The sequence below is a fragment of the Purpureocillium lilacinum genome, assembly GCF_023168085.1.
Source record: "Purpureocillium lilacinum CBS 284.36 DNA, scaffold_1, whole genome shotgun sequence".
In the NCBI taxonomy this organism is placed as follows: Eukaryota; Fungi; Ascomycota; class Sordariomycetes; order Hypocreales; family Ophiocordycipitaceae; genus Purpureocillium; species Purpureocillium lilacinum.
In genome coordinates, this window is record NW_027072111.1 from 4,425,187 (window position 1) to 4,447,830 (window position 22,644).

A 22,644-nucleotide genomic window follows, 5' to 3' on the forward strand; every position below is an offset into this window, starting at 1 on the left:
CCATGGCCGTCACAGCTCACGGCGCCGCCGCCTCCCCGACCTCGCTCTCCCGCACCGAGACGCTCACGCTCCTTTCCCTCTCTGCGGCCTCCGCCGCTATCATTGCCAATACCTTTCACGGCGATGGCGAGCCTCTTATAGCGTCCCTCGCCCTCTCGATTCTCGCCTTTTGCCTCTGCTTTGCCATGATTCGCTGGCTGGGACCAACCTTCATGAAGGCTGGGTTCCGCGGCCGTGATCTCAGCAAGCTTAACAAGATCGAGATCCCCGAATGCATGGGCGCCGTCTGCGCCGCCGTCTATCTCCTGACTGTCATCATCTTCATACCGTTCCCCTTCTACAAGGATATTGTCGCGGCGACGAGTGGCGGTGGGAACAGAGATGTTGTGGTCGAGGTTCAGGAGGTAAACCAGGGCCGCTTCCTGCATCGCTTCCCCCATAACAAGGTGAATATGGCCCCCCTTAGCGCATGTCGCGCCTCCGCTGATGTAGTAGCTCGCTTCCTACCTTGGTGCCATTATTGCGCTCCAGACCATCGCTTTCCTCGGCATCGGCGACGATCTCTTCGACATTCGATGGCGCCACAAGTGGTGGATCCCCGGCTTGGCCTCGATCCCTATCCTGGTCGTTTACTTTGTCGACTTTGGCGTCACTTCCATCGTCATCCCCGTGCAGCTCCAGCCGTATCTAGGCGAGCTATTCGACCTTGGCGCCTTATACTACGTGTACATGGCTTGTGTTGCCATGTTTTGTCCCCAGAGCATCAACATGCTTGCAGGCATCAACGGCATCGAGGTCTCTCAATGTGTCGTCGTCGCGATCCTTATCGCCTTCAACGATTGCCTATACCTCTTGACACCGTATCCGCATCCCGCTACCGACTCTCATCTCTTCTCGCTCTACTTCCTGCTGCCCTGGATCGGTGTCTCTTGCGCCCTGCTCTACCATAATTGGTATCCAGCAAAGGTCTTTGTGGGAGATACGTACTGCTATTTCTCCGGCATGGTCTTTGCCGTCGTGGGCATCCTTGGCCACTTCTCCAAGACTCTGGGACTGCTCCTCGTGCCCCAGATATTCAACTTCCTCTACTCCTGTCCACAGATCTTCGGCCTTGTCCCCTGCCCGCGTCACCGACTTCCGAAATTCAACGCTCGGACCGGCCTTCTCGAGCCGTCCGTCACGCCCTGGTCGCCAGAACGCCAGCCGCGGCCCCTCGTTGGCCAGATCTTACATCTGTTATCCAAGCTGCGCTTACTGCAGGTCACAGTGGACGACAAGGGCCTGTTCGTCGAAACGAGCAACTTCACCATCCTTAATCTTTGGCTTGTCTGGCGGGGCCCGCTCCGCGAAGACCGCCTCGCTTGGGAGGTCACACTGCTGCAGCTTTTCGCTGGTCTGTTTGGGCTGTTTGTGAGACACAAACTGGCTCTCCTTGTCTTTAAGGAAGACAATTGGGGCACGACACGCCACTAAGGTAGCATTTGCCGCACGTGCATGAGGCCCGCGGCGCGTGTATATCCCGGAACGTAGCTTAGAAGGCCAGATATAGAAGCGCACTTTGGCGCAACGAGTCACAGCGTTGATAAACACCGTGTCCATCTCGCCAGTCATATGTTTGTTAGCGTGCATCGTTCTGGTTTGTTGCTGCAGGCTAACGACAACAGAACGCGCTTAAGAGCATTGCGTTGCTCCAGCAGCTGTCAGTGACGTATTGCCTCCTCTCTGACACATCCTGCGAGGGCTCGGCTGATGTAGAGTTCTAGCCCAGCTCGACTGCTGTGCAACGCCCTTTTACCCAGACGGGTCATATAGTTGAAATTCGCGCGATTATATCCCCCGTCTACTATGGCACTCAAAATTATATCAGGCTATGCACTCGTCATATTGATGGGTAGGTCGATATTAGCTGGGGGTACGCCGGAAGTCTATAAGAGATCAGTCCAGGCCAGATCGAAGTAAATTCCACATCTAGAGCAGATATCTTGAAGATGCGAAAGCTGTTCGTCGCCGCGGCGGCGTGCCCATTGGTGGGAGGCGCACTCGCCACCTCGAACCAGGGAGACCATGAAACTGTCGGTGTCAAGCGTGCTCTCTGAGAGATCTGGAGTCTGTGTGTGGCCCCTGGCTTACTCTATCCCAGTGGTTCACCGAGTTCGAAGCCGTTGCCCACTCCGTGGTCGAGTACATCCCCCTCCTCGGGACGCTCTACTCCATGGAGCGCATGTTCATCGCCGACCACGAGGAAGACACGGCGCGGTACTGGCAGTCCATGGCGGACCTCTTCGAAAGCTCCGTCCGCGACATCGTCATCCTGCAGCAGTTCGCCGAGCCCATCCCCGTCACGCTCATCCACACCATGGCCGAGTCCTTCACCGACAAGATGATCGACATATACCACTCCTGGCCCTTCACGCAGGAGGTCGCCATCCGCCAGGTCCTCTTCCGGAGGTACGAGTACGTCGTCGTCGCGGACTCGGAGGTCGGCAAGTCCGCGGACCAGTTCTTCACGGGCAAGGCCAAGGGGCTGTTTTACTTCTTTGGCGCGAGGTTCCAGGGGATCCTCACGGAGCCTCTGTACGCCCCGGATGGCGTCAAGGTGCGCATGGACGTGCCGCGGGGTTTCTACGACGGCGCGCCCATCATGTTCACGTGGAGATGGGCCGTGGACGCGTGGGGTACGAAGAACAGGCCCGAAGCTACGCATGCCCGAATCAAGATGCGCCCGGGTAAGCCCATGACGTTCATCTTGAAAGACCGTCGGGGCGCCGGGGGATGGGCCGGCTATGACTTCTGGGGAGAGATCAAGTCTCGCGAGTCGGTTACCGCCTACATCGAAGTCGAGCGCACGTCAGTTAGGATTGACTTCACCAAGGTGGACGGCGTATAGAAGCAATTCTGTGTGGAACCTCACGGCCATGCGAGAACATCAGGCAACCGGCAACTGAAATGGATCTTTATCTACACCGAGGTCGGCAAGGCCTAAACCCGCCTGACCATCAACCCCGAACTGAGGGGTACGATCGCGTTTGCCACGTCGAGCTATAAATACATGGGTTTGAACAAGGAGAAGAAAAAAAATCGACAGGCCCAGTCATGTCTGTGTCAAAACGCCCCGATCCTCCGAGGCCGTTGACGTAATCCCCATCTTCATAACAGCTTTTCCTGCGAGCAAAGTAGGCGAACCTTGCCGGAGCCCAGTGCTGCCATGGTGGCGTAAGAAAACACCTATGCCAACTCCATTCTGAACTCCAGTAACAAAGTAGTAGCCGTGGTTCCCTCCTCGCCGGAATGAGCACAGGTATATATGAAAGAGTACGCTGCGCCTCAGTTGTGCAATCATTTCCCCCAAACGCCGACTCCAGCGGTTCCGTCCGAAATAATCTTTTCTCGACATGACATGAATTTGAATAGCCCCCCACGCGTCGAACCGTTGCAAAAAGGTGAAATGTCGTGCTGACAGCTAATCAACTCTCCACAGGGCACACAAACATCGTACTCATTCCCTTGACTTGCTGGCGCGCGTGATTCGAAGGGACTGACGGGTTCCTTAGTGACCATTCGTCGTCGGTGCTGTCGATGGAGCCACCGTGTCGTGTTGTTTTTCCAGGGCTTGCGACTCGAATGTGACTTCCACCTTGATCTCCTCGGGGCTCGCCAGCCCAGGCTTGAGCAGGGCGGAGCCGCCCGCCACTTTCCCAGCGGCCTTGTTCATCCTGCTCTTTGTGTAGTCACTAAGACTCAGCTTCTTCTTGGCTGGGCTAGGGATGACAGCGATTCCGTTGACTGCAGGCGGGGCGAAAGGGCTGGCCAATGTTCCGGAAACGGGAGATTGCCCAGGAGCTCCAGATGCTGACAATGGCGTCGTGACAAGTCCTGTGTTGTCAAAGGCCGGAATGGGTGGCATCTGAACGCGCAAGTCCGGAGTTTTCTTCTCCGGCCCCGATGCAGCTCCATTCGGGACCAACGCTGCCGCCTCCTGAGCTTGATCGGACATGACCGTGTCGCTGGACTGTGACATCGGCGATGGTGGCTCGACGACGCCGCCGGAAACAAAGGGCTTCTGGTCGGCCGTTGTGGAATCGATGTCCATTGCATTGTCGCCTCCCCCTTGGACAATCAGAGATGACTGTTTCTTGTGCTCGTCGTCGCCAACGAGATTCCGGAGCCTACTATTGAGCAAGCGTTTCGACAGTGACAGAATTCGCCTTTTGCAGCCAGGGGACCTGGCTGGCTGGCTGAACCACTCTCCTTGTACAGGGTCTGTCTGAACACCTGCGTCGCAGTAGGCAGGCCGTGGGGTCGCCGAAGATTGCCGTGACTGACCAGCCGACAAAGGCGGCTTATATGCGTTCGGCCCGGGAAGGTTCGACGGGTTCGGAGACCGTCCGCTTGCTGGTGACCCCGATTTACTTCTAGACGTACCAGCGTCGACATAGCTCCCTGGCGGTGCGACGGACCCATTGCGGGACTTGGGTTTGGACGACGAAGACGTGCTTGTGCCATCAGACACTCTCTTCTTCTTTCTTGGCGGTTGCTGTTGCTCCATGCGCCTGAAGGAATCCTCGACCATGGCGACCTTTCGCTTATCCCGGTCAGTGGGTTCTGTGAGTATTCCCAACTGATCGAATTGGCCCTGCGGTAACGGGGTACGGTCTCTGCTCGAGGGTTTGCTCCGGGAAGTAGTCGATTCGTTCCTCGTGTCGTTGTCTGCGCTGTCGTCGACGTGGCCTTCACTAGGGGCCCGGCTGTTCGTCGCCTGCCCTGTGCTGGTAGGCGAGATGGTGTGGTTCCGTGACTTTCGCGACTTCTTCTTCGCAACGCGGCCCTGGTTCTTGCCGTACAAGTAGTGCCGGTGGAAGCGGGCGAAAGCGCAGTTGTTTTCTAGGTCGCACGCGCAGCCGCCGTATTCCGAGAGAATACGATCGATCCAATTCGAGATAGCATTGTACTCCGATAGATCCATCTCCGGTTCATCTTGCGATGCGGCGTCGTCGTCATTCAGACCCAGCAGATTCAGCCATCGGGAATACACGCTCTTCTCTAGACGGAAGTCCCAAGGGAGCGTAATCTGCTCGTTCGCGGCAATGTATCTGTCGCTTACTAGCCAGAAGTGATATTCCGAGCCACTTGACAAGTAAGTGTCAAGCTGCGCATTCGGCTTGCAGCTCCGTCGCACGTATCGAGCTAAGGAGCCTTCTTTTCGGGTGTCGATGTAGAGTGGAAGTATGGGGTGGAAGAAGACGAAAGGGAGCGGCGAAGAGAGATCGGTCCAGAGATTGTCAGGATCGGCGCAGTAATCCTTTTGGAAACCGATTTGCCCATTGAGCTCAATCAGGCGGACATCCTTGGCAATCGGGGTGGTAGACTTGACGAAGCGCCATCGCAATGTCAATCCGGCGTCAGAAGTACGAGTCGAATCCTTGACCTCAAGAGTAGGCTTCTTCTCGTCTGCGGCGGGAGGGTCAATTCTAAAGACCTCATCTCGCGTGCGGCCGACCTCCTTCTTCATCGTCTCGGGGTCCCGAAGCCACTGACCAAGCGCAGCAGGTATCGCAATGTTTGCGAACGCATTGTTGTGCGTGTCAGGAACATCGCTCTCGTTGTATAACGAGTAAAAGCCATCAGAGTAGTGATGTATCAAGAAATCGTCGGGGAGGTCGGGAGGAGTCGTGGCAGGACTCGGAGGATGCGCATGGTTCGAGCGCGGGTTTCCGTACGAAGGACTGCGCTTGGACGGCTGGGAGCTAGTTGAGTGCGAGGAACGATGAGAGGATTTTGGCTTCTTGGTCGATGGCGGGTGATCGCTGGGGCTGCCACTCTTGCCGCTCTCGGGCTGGCCGTTGGACTGGAGCTCGGCAGGCCTGACCTTCTTCTTGTGGCTTTTGGAAGGCGGCCGCTTTGGCTTCTTGTCGACCGGCAGCTGCTGCACCATGGCGGCGTTCCTAAGTCTCAGTGTTCGCTCGATGGCCTTTTGTCGGTCCAACGGCCGCGGCTTGCAGTCTGCACAAGAATGTGAGAAGTCCTCGCGAATGGCCTCATCCCTGTTGTCGGGGTAGAAGCAGTCGATGTGCTGCCATGTGTCGCACGTCTCGCAGTAGATTGTGTTTCCGTCATCGTCAGAGAAGTTGCAGATACACTTGATGGTGTACGGCTCTTCTTCCACCGTCTCCACGGCGTTGGCGGCGGCCTCGTCTTTGACAACAGGGGCGGCGACCGGCGCGTCGAGGGTGGCCTGACTGGGAACTGCGGTCTGCGTCGGCAGCGGCGCAGGGTTGTCTGTCATAATACGTTGGGAGTGCCTCACGGATGGGTTTGACGCGAAGGGGCGTGAGTGAATTGATTACCGTCGCGCTCTTGGGGGCATGACGCCGCCAGTCGAGGCGCGCGGCGATGACGAGGCCGGGAGCGCGAACGGAGACTCGACGCCGCCTAGACTCCCATGCGTCGAGATGATGAGAGGCCGACCGATCGAAGCACAGGAGGGATCGCAGTCGTGGAACAGGGCGAGGGCGGGAGGTAGTGGAGAGCCACACGGAAGGGCAGAGGCGCCGTCGCGGCAGCGTGGCAGAAAACAAGTCGATCGATGATATCTGACACGTTCAGAGAGAACGAGAATGGTGTTTCGAAGCGTGCCGAGAGGTGGTTGTGGGCGTGGTCGCTGGGGGAAGTTTCCTCGCAAAACTCGAGGGACTCGTCACGAAAGGCGATCGAGGTCGGCAGGTCGATCGCGCCCGAGAGCACAACGCGGCAGGCCGTCGAGGTCAAGAAAATCGAGGCGGCCAAACTTCTGTAGGAAAGATTCAAGGTCGACAGACGTCGAGACCGGTCCGAGGAAGGGAGAACAACAAGTGAGCAGGTCGTGGAGTCGAGAGGAATGGAGGATGGGAAAGAGGAAGAGGAGGAGGGAGATGGATGGGGGATGGGACGGCAGAAACACGCAGAGTCTTGGGGGTGCCACTGCGCTGCAACGAGTGCGGCACCCAGCAGTGGGAGCAGCGGCGAGGATCCAAGAGCGCGCGCTCGAACGCTCGTTCGCTGGCTGGCCGCCCGGCTGGGATGGATGGGGAATGGGCTGGCCGAGCAGGGCACTTGCGCCTGGGCTGGGCTGGGCTGCTGGGCCGGGTGCTCGCTGGCGCTGGTGCCGGTGCTGGTGCCGTTGCTGGCGCTGGGTGCAGGCAAGGCATGGCGCTGAGATGCTGGCTGCTGCTGGACGGGCGGTACGTACCAGGTCCCAACGCAGGCGGCGCGGCGGCACTCTCATCTCCATCTCAGCAGGCGCAGCGCAGCGAGCAGCCTCCATTGGCGCTAAGCCCAATCGCGGATAAGCGGCGTGATGGGACCCTCTTAGTGTCGGGCCCTGTGGTTGTTGATGCCTCAGGCCGCAGTCCACGACCGGGCAGGCAGGATGACCAGCAAAGGCAGCACGAGTACGTACCGCCGAGCAGGGCAAGGCCGGGGAGCACTGGCTTCCCCGATGGGCGCGAGCATGGCGGCGCTGGCTGAGCCTGACCTGAGGTGAGGGGAGGGAGGGCGGTGGAGTGTCGAGCGCGGGATGGGAGGGAACAGCTGGCTGCGCGCTCGTGCAGCGCAGCAACGGAGGGCCAGAGTGCGAGGGGGCCACTGGGCCGCCCACACGAGGAGAGGAGAAGAGGGGGCCACCTGGGCACAGAGCAAACACCCCCCCTCCTCTCACAGTCTGCCCACCGACGGGACCGACTGCCCGCGAAATTGCAGCCAGACACACTCACACAGGCACACCCGCAATTCGCCCGCCCCAGGCTTCGAAGGACGCACTCGTCGCTGGGCGCATTGATGAGGGCATCCGCGGCCGCAGACCGCACCGCCCGAGATGCAGGGGCTGCCTTCGTCGGCCGGCAGCGGCTTCGCTCAAGGTCGCGGTTCCTGGCGTCGGCTCTGAGCTGCAGGTAGAACAGGGGCCCGGCCGTGCTCGTCGTCCAGTTGGAACATCGTGGCACCAACGCCGGCAGAGGGAGAGGATTATCGACTCGGGTTGTTTGGTAAGGTGAGCTGGCGGGCGGGAGCGAGGAGAGTCGGACGGATCCTCTCCTGCCGCAGAGAAATTTCGCGGGTCCCCGTCTGGCTGTTTCCCAATAGTACTGTACTCGTACCCGCAGTCCGAGTAACTCTGTACTTGCTGGAGTGGGTAAGTTCTAGGCTGCCGCAGCGTGGAGGCTGGCAAGGTTGGCCAGGTAGGTGGGCAGAAAACACACACACTGCCCGTACTGTACGGCACAGTGCAACCCATGGCAGTCACCTTCAAACTGTGTGTCCAGAACTCGGTCTGCTCGTCATGTCGTTTCTGGTTGTCATAAGTCGGATGATCCAGTCACCGCCGCTGCGAGTATCCGAGCCGCTCAGCGATAAGTCGTGCCACCGACGGTGCAGATGCAGGCAGGGCGGTTTGCGTGCAAGCCGAGGTGCAACGCGACGGTACTGTACGGTGTGGCATGATTGACTTGCATGTTACAGTACTTGGTCGTCCGTCGTTCAGCAGCTCAAGCCGTCGTCACGGCAGTATCCGCACGGTGCTCACACTCGCCGTGGCACAGGCGCATGATGGTCGGTGGCTGCTCGCACGTCATTCGAGGGGCGGCCCAGCCATGAGCATCCGCGCCGACCAACAATGCGATGCAAATCCCCATGCTCATGCTCATGCCCATGCCCATGCTGCAGTCAGGATCCCGCGAGCAAACAGATATTGCCCGCTCGCGCCCTCGGGAAAGCTGCCCGTGGTCGGAGTCCGCTCCGTCGTACTGGCCTCGGAGGGGGTGTGTCCCTCTGCCTGCGACTCGCGATGACACGCCCTGCAGACCGACGTATACGTACATACATAATACGTTGCTCTATCAATTTCGTGCAACAGAGGCACTCATCGTGGCCGGAAGCGGTGGCGCAGCGACGCTTCCACGCGACACGGTAGCGACAGACACGTGAACATACGAGTATAAACGAATGCCGACATCTATTTGATCCGATGGAGACGTTCGCGTGCGACTGACCAGACAACCACCTTGGGTGGACGCGGCGTTACACTTTTCAATCTCGACACGGTGGTGGGCGGGTCCAGCTGCAAACGAGGAGCGCAAACGAAGCCCAAGCGGCGACAAGGCCTGGGAAGGCCCTGTTCAGCCACAGAGAGTGGGACTGAGCTAAGCCGGAAACCGAGTAGTGCGGTTATGCATCGCGCAGAATGCGTCAGCATGACGGGGGACGACAGATTGCGGAGCGGCGCACGAGCGTCATTGGCCCGGTTGGCGGCAGCCACCAATCAAGAAGCTGCGCGAGGCGGTCGGTCGTGTGTGGGTTTTGGCCACACAGAGACGAGCGAGGTGGCCCTTGACCCCTTTGCTTTGCAGGGCGGCCATGGACGGCAGGGTGAAACTGGGCATGCTGGAGACCTCCAACCGGGAAGAGCCTCCGCAATACGTACTGATATGGAATGGTCCAGGAAACGCCAACGAGAGCAACTTCTGCTGTGCTGGCGAGTCGGCGCGACTACATATATGAGAAATGGCTTCAGAAAGACAGCCCCCACGGCGTGCTGTTGACTTGGGTCCGCGGCATGGCAAAACATGCTCGCCTTCGCGAACCTTCTGATTGACGAGTCAGTCGTTCGACGTTCCAGCCCTCTCGCCACTCCATTCCTTCTTCGTGCCGCAGCGCCAGGCTGCAGACACAATGAAAGAGATGTCATATCAAAAATTGCGCCCCCAATGGCCCCGAAGGACAATTGAGCACGGGAGACTCCGCGATGTGCAATGCAGGCCTCCCCTACTAGTACCCCGAATTCTTGAGCTCGGGGGACTGGAACAAGGTAAGTATGAAGAAGAAAAGAAGAGAAAGAAGAGTGAAATGAGCGGGCGGCGGAGGAGAAATTTATAGGAGACGCGCCTGGTCCGTGCGCCGTGCCTGCCTGCTGCTGCCTGCTGGTGCCTGAGGGGCGGATTCACTGCTCGCTTGTCACCACTCGCAGGTTTGGCAAGCCCCCAACAATCAGTGTGAATTGGCACTTGGCAGGCACGTCTGGACATGCTGCCTCTGAGACAGTGCAGCCCTTGCGTGTTGCCAGAAAGATTTCACGGCCCAGGAGCAAAGCCGCCAACTGGACCTGCACGCAAGTTGCGTCCATGCTCCGTGGACACACCTGAATCGCTTGGAAGGCATCACCTTGGGAAGGGAAGAGGTAGGCAGTGGCGTCTCGGCACGATAATAAAGCACATTCTCCATCTTCTCGGCTTCGCCAGGCGGCGCGTGAGTATGACCTCGCGTCGCAGCAGGGGCGAGCGCGAGGGCGAGGGCGAAGCGACGGGCCTCGTCACCCTTCGAGTTTTTGAAGGAGCTCCACGTAGGCCTGGCTTCCTGCTTCTGTATAAAAGAAGGCACAACGCTTGATGACCGGTACGCAGACCCAGCCAGCGCGATTTCATCACTCTCTTCCCAAGATTCACTATCGGCGCGTGGTCCTGCGCGAGCCCATTGTGCCCACGGCCGTGTAAGCCATCCGCGTGCGAGGCGCTTAGGACGGCCAAAGTCAAAGAGAGTTTAATTCACCACATGCAGGCTCAGGCACAACACACCTGAATGCCCCCACAGCACCGACTCCAGAGGGGAACGACTGCCCTGTCCTAGCACTGTTGTGGTGGCCAGAGCGCCCCAGTTGCAGGTGTTCATCCGAGTCACCAACCAAGCTCGAGCGTGACCTGCCGTCCCCCGCAGCGCCAATCAGAGTGGAGTCCAGGTCCCATGACGCACCCAACAGACGCCCGACCTCCGACGACATCGCCGCCTTGCATCTCCGCTGACTGCGCTTCCGCCACCAGCCTCACGACCTTGTCACCGCAATCGCATCTATCCACCCCAACCCATACCTTTGTCAAAACATCCCATCTCTGAGCAGAGCATACTTCCGACACCTACGCGATGCGTTTTTCTGCCACCGTCGCCTGCCTGACGGCCTGCCTGGCGTCGGCGGAGGCGCTGAGCGTCTTCAACGGCAGGGCCCCCAATGCCATCGCCAGCGACGACGGCAAAAAGGTCCCGGGCGAGTCTCCGCTCGAGTTCTGCGAGGCCGAACACGCCGACGACATCGTCAAGATTGAGAAGGTTGATCTCAGCCCCAACCCACCAGCTGCGTAAGACAACCCCTTTCGACCCTTGTCGACGTGGGTAAACTGCTGGCTAACCGCGGAGCAGCGGCAAGGAACTGGTCATCGAGGCCAGCGGCATCATCAACGAGACCATCGAGGAGGGTGCATACGTTATGTTGACCGTCAAGTACGGGCTCATCAAGCTCCTTAGTACCAAGGCGGACCTCTGCGAGCAGATTGGCAACGTCGACCTCAAGTGCCCTCTCGAGAAGGGCAAGATGGTGATCACCAAGAGCGTGGACTTGCCCAAGGAGATCCCTCCCGTATGTCGCTTCGCTTGCATCCTGCAACCTCCATAACCCGGTTGGCCTGTACTAATTATGGTGGTAGGGCAAATACAACGTCCTCGCAGACGTCTACACCGTCAACGACAAGAAGATTACCTGCTTGACCGCCACCGTCACCTTTAGCATGGGCAACGGCTTCTTTAGCAACGAGCTGTAATGACACAGTCCATATTGACGACCTCCTCATGCGCATACGTATAGCGACAGATTTCTTCAGTTCGATTGCTCTGGAATGGGATGTGATTTTCTCCTTCGCGTCGTTGGTCGGGCAGTTTCCTCTGCGTTGTTTGCATCTCCTATGGTCAAGCCCTACGTCTTGCAACTTGAGCTGTGTGGACAGGGAGTATAGCCACGGTTATTAGAGGGATCATGCACTTAGCATACATTACCGCGTCGAATGCAAGTTTAACTTAGGATGACCTCCTGTGCCACTGGCCTGTGGCCTGGCAATTGTGCTCGTTTCTTCTAACCCGTCCTCTCGTCACACGCAACCGCTTCCGTACTGCCCATCTTGCGAAGCGCCTCACATTTACTCGCCAAATAGTCGGCGTACCCGCCTCAGTACACTGTCCTTCTCCGGGTCGTAAGGGTGATCTTTGCTTGGAATCTCGAGGACCGTAGGGAAAGCCGCCGTGTAGGTGTCGATCCGATGCCGTATTCTGTCAGCAATCTGTGTCGTCGTCAGCCGTGAACCAATGACCACACCGCCGCAGCAGCAGTGCCGAATACTGACGTGTTGGTTGATCAAGACGATGCCAATGTCTTTCCTCTCCTGGGTGAACCGGTCGAAAGCGGACTCGACAGCCGCAGTGTCAGTCTTGCTGTCGACCACAAGGAAGTTCTTCTGCGCGTCGGCACCAGCGGTGACATGCTGCTGCGCTGTCAGCGGTCGTTACCGGATACGAATACCTCTGCCGTTCGAGTGCAAACTCACGCCGATGCCAGCAAGGAGCAGTCCCGTCACCGAGTCCTGGTCTACGTCAGTGGTCGGTTGGTCAATCGCCGAGGCGCGGCAGAGCGTCACCGCGCCAGGCCGCGGCACTAACCTCGTCGCCAATCACGGCGAGGAATTGCCGGTCCTTGTAGTCTGCCTGCGAAGCCATCTTGGCGACTTTCCGCGGCTTGTTGTCGATACAGAGAGCGGTGCAGGTTGCGTCGTTAGAAGGAGACGGAGGTCCGTTGCGACGCAGCGGTCCACACAAGAGGCGGCTACAGCCACAGCCCCGCCTCACCAGTTGCTGGATGTGGCCCCCCTGCTCCTGTGGCTCCAGCCTGGAAGAAAGTGCCCAGGCACCTCCAGCTCAGCTCCAACGAAGTACCTACCGCAGGGCCACTCGGAAAAGTAAACAACCAGCACCAACCGCCCCCAGCAAACGCAGCTTCGGGCGCGGCCCTTTGTCCTCGCCTTCATCGCGACAGGCCGCGCGCTCACATTTGCAGCTCCGCCATTTAGCGCTGCATCGTCCGAGCGACTTTCTCGCAGTTCTCGAGCCCCGGCCACGACGGGCAAACCACCGCCATGCCTCGACTCGTGCGACGCAGACCGCTCTGGGAGCGCATCACCTCGATGCTCAACCCGATGGACTTTCTGCTGTGGCTGTCCGAAGAAATGGAGACTAGAGACTGGGACTCGAATCTGGTCGGCACGCAAATCGGCCTGGGTTTCAACTTTGTTTTCCTCCTGGCGCGCGCAAACTCAGGCCGGACCGCCGCTCGCGACGATATCTTTGCTGAAGACGGCGGTCCGGGTTGGGTGTCGTTTCTGGTGAGCTGCATTGCCAGGCCCGCTCTACGGAATCATACTGACTTTCTTGAAACAGGTGTATCCCTTGGTCTGGGGCCTCGTTCTCGTCTCCCTTTCCAACGCCATCTACACGATGTGTCGAACGAGAAAATACAGGATGTTCGAGGCAAACATTGACGTTCAGCCGTCAACACCATCCGCGCATCGCGTCAAAGTCCAATCGTCGCCCGTCTCCGCATCGCCTCTGCGATACATTGCCGACATGCTGACGCCCGAGTCGGCCGAGTCGCGCGCACATCCTGATAAGATCCGGGACGTGTGGGAGCTCTCCGTTTGGGACCCTCTACCCGTGTCCATCAGGCTGTTCTGCTTCTTCAGCCCGGGCCACGTCCTCGTCTATCTCCTCTTCCTCCCGCTCGCGCCTCTGGACCCCCGACCTAGCGTTACGGTGTTCAATGCGCTGGTGATGCAGGCTGTCCTGTCGGCGCAGCTCCTCCTCTTCTCGTCACGCTACACCCAACAGGCCAAGGACAGCGCCATCATCCAGAAGGAGGTCATGCACGAGTACGACACCAAATTTGTGCATCCTCGGATTCACCCCGTCGTCAGAGACGTGGGCACCCAAATGTCAGACGATCAGCCCGTAACGGCACGAGATTTTGTGCAGACGGGCACGCCAACGACACTCATCAGGCGCAGTTTCGTAGCGCGTCACAACCCGCACGTTAACTCTCCAGACGCTACCCCTTCTGCGGGCAGCAACAACGTCATGAGCCCGCAGATATTCACCCCTCCCACAGCCACGCGCCGGGTGGAAATGCTCAACCCCAGCATCAATCAGAGCGTAACGCGCAGGAGTCCGGCAATGAGGAGCAGCCTGCCTGCTGGGTATACCCCTGCGGCGGCACAAACCAGCACCAGCGTGCCACCGTCAACAGCAAGCAGCCACAACTTTGGCGGAAGCATGGGCATTTACTCGCACAATCGATCTCCGCTCAAGAAAGCCATAAGCTTGGGCGACATCAATAAGGTTGACCAACCCTCGCCAAGAAATTCGAGAGAGATGGCAGCGTACGAGCAACGCAACTGGGAACCCCCCAGCAGCCCGACTAAGCAATCCGACCTTCGAAAGTCGTATAGTGCCAACCTGAACAGCTCACCGCACCCATTTGCCAACATGGGCAAGCACAGGCCTGGATATGAGAGGTTCCCATCACGACGATAGAAGGATCGAGGTTGAAAGAGACTACTTGCACAACTGGATTGTTCATTCTGGGAGTTAATGCATGCACACGGCGTTCATCTGGTTAGCTGGCGTTGGGGGACAAGGTGTTGTTATCTAAGGTGCGAGCCTACCCTGTATATTTCTAGCCAGGCAGGCGCGACCCGGAGTCAGGAATACGACCCAATCGAATGATACTGCTAGGGTTCCACGCTGTCTTTGCGAGCCTCTTGCCTTCGTTCTGGCCGAGACGCCCCGGTGAGGCAGACAAACAAGGAAACTGCGACGGAGTTGCGCGGCCATTCAGCAGCAACCCAGTCCTGACTCTGACTGCTGCGGGCCAGGATCGGCAGCCTCAACATCACCTCCAGCCTTGTGCATCTTTAACTACTTGTCCGGCAGTCTTCTACTGGAACGACACGACAAACGCGCATAGCATCCTCGCAGCAGACGCCCTCCGGTCATGACACTTCAGTGGCCACCGAAGCGACACAGTCTGAGCATCCGTTCCTGCGATGTCGTATTTTCTGCCGCCTACCGTAAACAATTCACCTAGCAGCAGGCCAGCCGTTCTTTCATCATCCCAGAGGGCGCGTCGGAAGACGGAGAAGCCTTCAGGGAAACGTCACACGTCATCTTGGGGCGACTGGGTGAAACACGTGCTCCCGAGCCGACGGCCAGAGCGTGGTGGAACACTCCGAGATCAGGGATTCTGGGCACAAGAAGAGTCAAGGCACCCGACACAGCTGAGGCCCCGCCGATACGTGACAGATAGCCGTCAAAGCTGCTTGAGCGAGACGGTCGGATCAGATCATATTGTTCGTTGGAACACTGCAAGGGAAATCTCACAGACACACCCCGAAAGGCCCTCAGACAGGCCGGAAATAGCATCCGCAAAAATGGATGATCTCGGCGCTCTTGGAGAAATTGGTAGGAAATGGAGCTGGGTTCCCCTGGATGACAGTCTTCAGCAGCCAGATCATGGGCAAGACATGCATCATCTCGTCGGCCGGAAGGACAATCATGCCGCCGGTGACACTACGTCTGACTCGGTAGCCTCCTCTACGGTTGGGCGCCGCCTATCCAAGACCCGTCGACTTATCGAGGCGAAGAAAGAGGCACGTCGCCAGAGACGAAATCTGAAAGAGAGCGGAGACTATCTCGGAGTGCAGGGCGCCAATCCTGAGACCGGTCAACTGGATACCATCACTCCGACAGAGAGCGACAGGAGCAGCACTAGCCAGGAGACACTGCAGAAGCTCAATATCCTACGCAGCACGCTGAGGAGCAGCCGCCACTCATACAAGACACCCGGAGCCCAGGGCGAGAAGGCGGCCAAACAGGACGCTCCTGAAGGACGAAAATACAAACCGCGTAACCTTGAAGGAAACACACAGAAGATCAAGGATGCCGGTAAAGCTGTCAGATGGCGAAGACATACGAAGCAATGGTCTTCGGCACAAGAACCGGACCTCAGCCCCATCGTTCAATCTCGAGTGAGCAGCATAGCTAGCCCCGGCAAGTCGAGGCTGGACGTCCGCGCCGCTGATATTAGTCCTGATGTTGCATCCGCAGACCCTTGGCTTGGGCACATCGACACAAACCATGGCGCAGATTACAAGAACACAAGACTCATAGATCTAGCATCGCCCGCGCGAAGGACGCCTTTGGAGGCCAAAGAGCGCTTGGTACTGGCGATTGATGATACTCTGGCTGGAAACTCGAGCTCAGGAGGCACAGTCGTTCGGACTCCTCACGGCCAGAGCCTGGCAGATCTGACGCCATCGGCATTCGAGCTTTTCGCGAACGGCATAAGCTTCAACGACTCCGATTGTTTTGAGGACAAAGAACCGAAAGCCGCTCCATGCTTGCCTGCTGGTATCCCATGTGGTTGCCCAGAAACCACTGCCGCCGATGAAGCTGCGCTCTCTTCTTCGCGCAGGCCACCGCAACTCCAGGTGGGAACACCAGGCAAAACAACAAGACGCTTCGAGAGCAAGCCAGTCGCGCCTACCAAGGAGTCTTTTTTAGACCGACGAGTGCCGCCGCAGACCGATGTCAGCGATCTGCTTTTGCGAGATCAAGGGCTTGGCGAAACGACGGCCATTATGCCTGTGAGTCAGGAGAGCCTGCTCCTGGTCCCCAAACGGAGCCTCACGCTACTTCGGAAAAAGTTGAATTTGGGTTCTCTGAGCCCCCGCACTTCCAGCAAACTCATCAGTCTGGAGCCTTCAGAGCAGCAGCAAGACCCAGACGTCACAGCTTGGGCAGCAGCAACAAGACCGTCCCTTCAGAAGCTGATACATCACTCGTTCGGGACTTTCAGACTAAAGGTGATGGAGAAGAAGTCGAGGCCGCTCAGCTCGGAGGACGGAATGCCGATACTCGCACCAAATCCGACTTCCAACCTCGAACACGGTCAGAAACTAGGTGGCACGAAATGCGTGGAAGTGAGAAAGACAGCTGGCGTGGCAGGCGAAGGTTCCCACCAAACAAACGCGCGTGCGATGGCGGTGTTGCCAGAGGCTCAGCCCCTCCCCGGGCTGAAAGGCAAGAACAAACAAAACACTGTGCGTTTGCTCGAAACACAGAGTTCGGGAAGCCACGACACCGACTGGTGCACGGCAGCGATGAAGAAGATCGCAGACAAAAGCCGGGAAGTCATGGACGAGTTTGCTTCCACACACACCACCACCACTACTGGGTGCGACCATCAAACGTTCTCGCCTGCCCCAGAGGAAGGTCCCTTACCAGAGCATCGGCCGACCAGCCGCCGCCAGCTGAGCCGATTAATATACAATCTGCCGCCCTTGAGCCCGACAGGCCACGAGCTGAGGAACATTGTTCAGAGTCCCTCGCAGAATACCTCGCAGAGCTCGACGGTGATGGGACAGAGAGAAGCAGTCGGTACTACGTCCATAAAGCGATCGACGTCCACGAAAAGACGAAAAGACATCGTCGCAGCACAACTATCGGCGCAGCCCGGGCGCGAGGCTCAGCAGATCAAGGCGCAGTGCAGCATATCACCCAAGTCAACGTGTATACCACAGGACGGTCGGTCGAGCGAAGGGAGCGCCGACACAGCTCTGACACCGACCAAAGAGGGCAGAGAGCCGAGCTCAAGATCCGACCCCCAGACAAGCAGGGATCTGACGCCGCGGGGAGCCGAAGATGTGGCCCGAAAGCAGCTTATGAGAGCACCTCGAAGCAGAGAACGGACGGAACACGCGGGCTGGATGGAGGGTATGAGCATGCCGGGGGCCTATCCCACTCACCTCGACGCCGAAGACGACATCGACGATCCTTTCGAAAGCACCACGACCAGTGAGCGTGCCACAGGGCCAGCGGCGCGCGAGGGGGAAGGAGACAGATGGGCGTCGACAAAGCCGACGTTGCGCACGGCCTATCATCATTTGAAGGCCCTCCTAGCGCTGTACTGGAAGATTGTCTGGCCAGTATTTCAGTATCGGTCCGAGTTCTGGGAGAGAAACGAGCGACGAGAGGCGACCACAATGGATGCTCTGGCGTTGGTACTGGCGATGCCGACGGCGGTCATGGGCAGTGTGTTGCTCGTGTAGGCCACGAGGGTTGCAACTGCACTGGCAACGCTGGTTGTCGAGGGCCGAACAAGTGATGAGTATGGAGAGGCGCCAGTATGGTGAAGTAGGCACGTTGCCCGCGGATGCGTTAGGGCATTATGCACAACATGCTTGGGTCCGGGGCCATCGAAGACTAAGAACGTCCGGGTTCGCAACTAATAGCTTGACGGCCGCGTATTGCTTGAGGAGGGCGGGAGAGTGTGTTGGTGGGCCGATTCTTACGTGGGGCTTAGTAGCAGCGAAGTCGTGTCTTTCTCCGACAACGCAAGGCTTCGGTTGCACGGCGCGGCGCCTCCGAGTTGCCCAGGGAGTGGCTAGCAGTGACGCGAGTATATGCAGACTGAACAGCCAATGAAGACATTAGTATTACAAAGTTCTAGCATGCTTGTCTGTCCAAAGTAGATCGATGTTGGGGTAAAGAGGCTGGAAGTGGAACAGGTGCATTGGACTGGACGGGCGCGATATCGGTTTGGTCTACTCGACAACCGGGACAGTAATCCATACGAATATCCGACAACCTCAAGCTTCAGCCTCCCTAGACGCTTGACGGCTCGGTGCTGGGCTGTACGCAAGTCCAAACCGTTGGTATTCACTCTGACGGGGCAATCACTGTAAGACTTGGCGCATCGTGGATGGAATGTCAGGGAATGATGCCACGAGGTACTCGTCTGGTAGTGAAACTCGGACTGGAAAGGCACATGTGGAGCTATCTGGGGTTACGTATTATGTATGGGCGCCGGTCCGGAGCCTTCAGCTCGGCCGCTGCGAGAAGAGGAAGAGTTGGGCCGAGCTTTGGTCGTCTCGCGAAACAACCTTTGCGTTGACTGCTGCGGGGCACGAAAGAGTACCTGTCCAGAGAGAGAGCTCCGCGATGCCGTCAGATGTCGCCCACCATCACCAAAAGGTACGAGAGGGGACGCTGGCGGGATCGGAGGGGGGGCAAAGGAAAATGAGAGACACAAAAAGTCCAACCCTCACATGCAAACCAAACGACGCAGAGCAAGCTCCCCCTTCCGTGCCGCAGGGAAGGGAAAGTCGTGCGTCCGACCAATCTCGCTGCGCGACACCTGGAACCGTCGGGGAGCGGGCGAGCCAATCCTGAGCATGGCCTTAGCAATCCGCCCGCAGTGGGGTGGGCCGAGCCTGGCCGATCATGCCGCTGGAAAGTGCGAAACCTAGCGAGTGGAGGGTTCTGTGCGGGCTACGGGCGCCGACCAGCAGGGAAGCCTGGCAGCCCTGGAGGTTTTTGGGCACCGCCCCCATGGCGCCCCCGCCGGCGGGCTGCTCTGGGAGGGGCCTGTAAAGTACCCCGCGCCCAGGCCGCTGCCACCTCAGAAAGCGTGCCCGCTGAGGCGCTGGGATTGCTTGCCGGTCCGGAGCCGCCAGCGTTGCCCCTCCGATCATCGGAGCCTCCGAAGCCGGCTCCCTGGTTGCGCGCAGCGCAGCGGCAGCACCTTTCGCGGCTCGGGGTGGGAATTCCTCAGCAGCCCGGCGGGAGGGTGGGACTTTAAAAGGGAACACGGCCCTCTTTCCTTGTGCCTTGGCCGTATCCTGCATTGCCGTTGCGATACACTACAGTACGTTGACTTTGTGTGTGTTCCGGGAAGCAAGCAAGACGACGACGCGGACCTGTGTGCGATTTTGACTTTGCTGCTGCATCCCGAAGCTTCACCACAGCCCCCCCCAGGCTGCACAGGCTCTCCCCCCACCTCGCTCACCAGTGCTGCCACTGCGGCTGCTTCGTTTTCTCAGCCGCCGCGCCGCCGACGAGCTGTCCCCCGAGAGCGCCTCGCCTCGACCCCAAGCCGCTGCCGATCTCGAGAGCCAGCCACTAGCCGGATCGGAGCCGGTCTTCATCGTTCACCACCTTTTCCCTTCCCGTCTCTCCCCTTCAGCTTCACTGCTCCTCCTCCATCTACACTCCTACGCAAACCGCCCATAATGCCGGCCACTGAGAGACCCCCGCAAACCCTCTACGACAAGGTGCTGTCGCACCACGTCGTGGACGAGAAGCTCGACGGCACAATCCTCCTCTACATCGGTATGTTTGCTTTGCTTACTATTGTTGCCGTTTTCGCGCGCGGGCACTGACACGGTTGTGCGATCCAGACAGACATTTGGTCCACGAGGTGACATCACCGGTACGGCGCAGTCCCATCCCGCCCACACTCAACACCACTTGCCGATGGTTGCTGACACGCGCGACAGCAAGCGTTTGAGGGCCTCAAGAATGCCGGCCGCAAGGTCCGGAGACCGGACTGCACCCTGGCCACCACCGACCACGTGCGTATACGCAAGCTCCCGCGCTCCTCGCTTTCCTATCCCCCTCGCCGCTTCGTTCGTATCACTGACACGCGGCCGTGCTGCAGAATGTGCCGACCACGTCCCGCAAGGCCCTGAAGGACATTGCCTCCTTCATCGACGAAGACGACTCGCGCACCCAGTGCGTCACCCTCGAGGAGAACGTCAAGGACTTTGGCCTGACGTACTTTGGCCTGGGCGACAAGCGCCAGGGCATTGTCCACGTTATCGGACCCGAGCAGGGCTTCACCTTGCCCGGCACCACTGTCGTCTGCGGCGACAGCCACACCTCGACGCATGGCGCGTTCGGCGCCCTGGCCTTTGGCATTGGCACCAGTGAGGTCGAGCACGTCCTTGCCACGCAGTGCCTCATCACCAAGCGCTCCAAGAACATGCGCATTCAGGTCGACGGCGAGCTGGCCCCCGGAGTCAGCTCCAAGGACGTTGTCCTCCACGCCATTGGCAAGATTGGCACCGCCGGCGGTACTGGTGCTGTCATCGAGTTCTGCGGCTCCGTCATCCGCGCCCTCAGCATGGAGGCCCGCATGTCCATCTGCAACATGTCCATCGAGGGCGGAGCCCGCGCCGGCATGGTTGCCCCGGATGAGACCACCTTTGAGTATCTCAAGGGCCGGCCCCTGGCCCCCAAGTATGGCTCCGCCGAGTGGGACGCCGCCGTGTCGTTCTGGAAGTCGCTGCGATCCGACCCGGACGCCAAGTACGACGTCGACGTCTTCATCGACGCCAAGGACATCATCCCCACCGTCACCTGGGGTACCAGCCCCGAGGACGTGATCCCCATCACGGGCGTCGTCCCCGACCCGGAGACGTTTGCCACCGAGACCAAGAAGGCCTCTGGCCGGCGCATGCTCGAGTACATGGGCCTCACCGCCGGCACGCCCATGGAGGACATCTCTGTCGACAAGGTCTTCATCGGCTCCTGCACAAACTCGCGCATCGAGGACCTGCGCGCCGCCGCCCACGTTGTCAAGGGCCGCCGGGTCGCCCCCAACATCAAGCGCGCCATGGTGGTCCCCGGCTCTGGCTTGGTCAAGACCCAAGCCGAGGAGGAGGGACTGGACCAGATCTTCGTGGACGCTGGCTTTGAGTGGCGAGAGGCCGGCTGCAGCATGTGCCTCGGCATGAACCCGGATATCCTGTCGCCCAAGGAGCGCTGCGCCAGCACGTCAAACCGAAACTTTGAGGGTCGTCAGGGTGCCCAGGGCCGGACACATCTCATGTCTCCCGTCATGGCCGCCGCGGCCGCCATTGTCGGCAAGCTGGCCGACGTCCGCAAGCTCGCCGAGTACGGCGCCAGCCCCCACGTCCAGGCGAGGATCTCGCCGTCGGCCACGCCCCGCATCGACGAGAGAGTCGAGGAGGATGAGCACGAGAGGGAGATGATTTGCGACCAGCCCGAAGACTCGTCGCCTCAGACCAACACGCACGCCCCCCACACGGGAGCGTCCGCCGGCCTGCCCAAGTTCCTCACCCTCAAGGGCATCGCCGCGCCCCTCGAGATGGCCAACGTCGACACGGACGCCATCATCCCCAAGCAGTTCCTCAAGACCATCAAGCGCACCGGCCTGGGCACCGCGCTGTTCCACGCCCTGCGCTACAACCCCGACGGCTCCGAGAACCCCGAGTTCGTGCTCAACCAGGAGCCGTACCGCGGCGCAAAGATCCTCGTCTGCACGGGCGCCAACTTTGGCTGCGGCAGCTCCCGCGAGCACGCCCCCTGGGCGCTGCTCGACTTTGGCATCAAGTGCGTCATCGCGCCCTCGTTTGCCGACATCTTCTTCAACAACACGTTCAAGAACGGCATGCTGCCCATCCAGATCGCCAACAAGGCCGACCTCGAGGCCATCGCCGACGAGGCCCGCGCCGGCCGCGACGTCGAGGTGGACCTGCCAGCGCAGGCCATCAAGAACTCGGCCGGCGACACCATCTGCCGCTTCGACGTGGAGGAGTTCCGCAAGCACTGCCTGGTCGACGGTCTCGACGACATTGGCCTGACGATGCAGCTCGAGGACAAGATCACGGCCTTTGAGCGCAAGATGACGGAGCAGACGCCCTGGCTCGACGGGTCGGGCTACCTGCGCCGCAACGGCCGCGGCGGCAAGCTGCCGGTCAAGGCGGTGCCGGTGCCCAAGACGAACCGTGGGGAGGAGAAGAAGGAGCCGCTCGAGTGGTAGTGAGCAAGCGTGCTGAAAAGTACGACGAGGATGATATTGTGTTTTGGATATCTTCACTGCGTCCTGACGTTGGACTAGCAGGTGATCAAAAAGGGGACGAAGCAAGTGTCGAGATTACTGGTATTGAA

At 59.3% G+C, this 22,644-nt stretch overlaps 6 protein-coding genes across 6 annotated transcripts; 4 read left to right on the forward strand and 2 right to left on the reverse strand.

Moving 5' to 3' along the window:
• Window positions 1–2: 2 nt before the first annotated feature.
• PLICBS_001041 (tunicamycin resistance protein) lies at window positions 3–2,887 on the forward strand (the record flags this gene model as incomplete). The annotated part of the gene is made up of 3 exons (XM_018317889.2): window positions 3–446; window positions 496–1,410; window positions 2,141–2,887. The coding sequence occupies 3 exons, from the start codon at window positions 3–5 to the stop codon at window positions 2,885–2,887; spliced, it is 2,106 nt and encodes a 701-aa protein (XP_018183414.1).
• Window positions 2,888–3,547: 660 nt separating this feature from the next.
• On the reverse strand, window positions 3,548–6,283 carry PLICBS_001042 (uncharacterized protein; the record flags this gene model as incomplete). Its single annotated transcript, XM_065599709.1, has 2 exons — window positions 3,548–4,166; window positions 4,332–6,283. 2 exons carry the CDS (start codon window positions 6,281–6,283, stop codon window positions 3,548–3,550), a joined length of 2,571 nt encoding a protein of 856 aa, XP_065455781.1.
• Window positions 6,284–10,941: 4,658 nt separating this feature from the next.
• Window positions 10,942–11,612, forward strand: PLICBS_001043 (phosphatidylglycerol/phosphatidylinositol transfer protein; the record flags this gene model as incomplete). Its single annotated transcript, XM_018317887.1, has 3 exons — window positions 10,942–11,153; window positions 11,215–11,431; window positions 11,499–11,612. 3 exons carry the CDS (start codon window positions 10,942–10,944, stop codon window positions 11,610–11,612), a joined length of 543 nt encoding a protein of 180 aa, XP_018183412.1.
• Window positions 11,613–11,984: 372 nt separating this feature from the next.
• Window positions 11,985–12,558, reverse strand: PLICBS_001044 (H(+)-transporting V1 sector ATPase subunit F; the record flags this gene model as incomplete). Its single annotated transcript, XM_065599710.1, has 3 exons — window positions 11,985–12,326; window positions 12,390–12,425; window positions 12,502–12,558. The coding sequence occupies 3 exons, from the start codon at window positions 12,556–12,558 to the stop codon at window positions 11,985–11,987; spliced, it is 435 nt and encodes a 144-aa protein (XP_065455782.1).
• Window positions 12,559–12,974: 416 nt separating this feature from the next.
• On the forward strand, window positions 12,975–14,424 carry PLICBS_001045 (uncharacterized protein; the record flags this gene model as incomplete). Its single annotated transcript, XM_018317885.2, has 2 exons — window positions 12,975–13,220; window positions 13,276–14,424. 2 exons carry the CDS (start codon window positions 12,975–12,977, stop codon window positions 14,422–14,424), a joined length of 1,395 nt encoding a protein of 464 aa, XP_018183410.2.
• Window positions 14,425–19,961: 5,537 nt separating this feature from the next.
• PLICBS_001046 (3-isopropylmalate dehydratase) lies at window positions 19,962–22,516 on the forward strand (the record flags this gene model as incomplete). The annotated part of the gene is made up of 4 exons (XM_018317883.2): window positions 19,962–20,061; window positions 20,130–20,161; window positions 20,229–20,303; window positions 20,390–22,516. 4 exons carry the CDS (start codon window positions 19,962–19,964, stop codon window positions 22,514–22,516), a joined length of 2,334 nt encoding a protein of 777 aa, XP_018183408.1.
• Window positions 22,517–22,644: the final 128 nt, after the last annotated feature.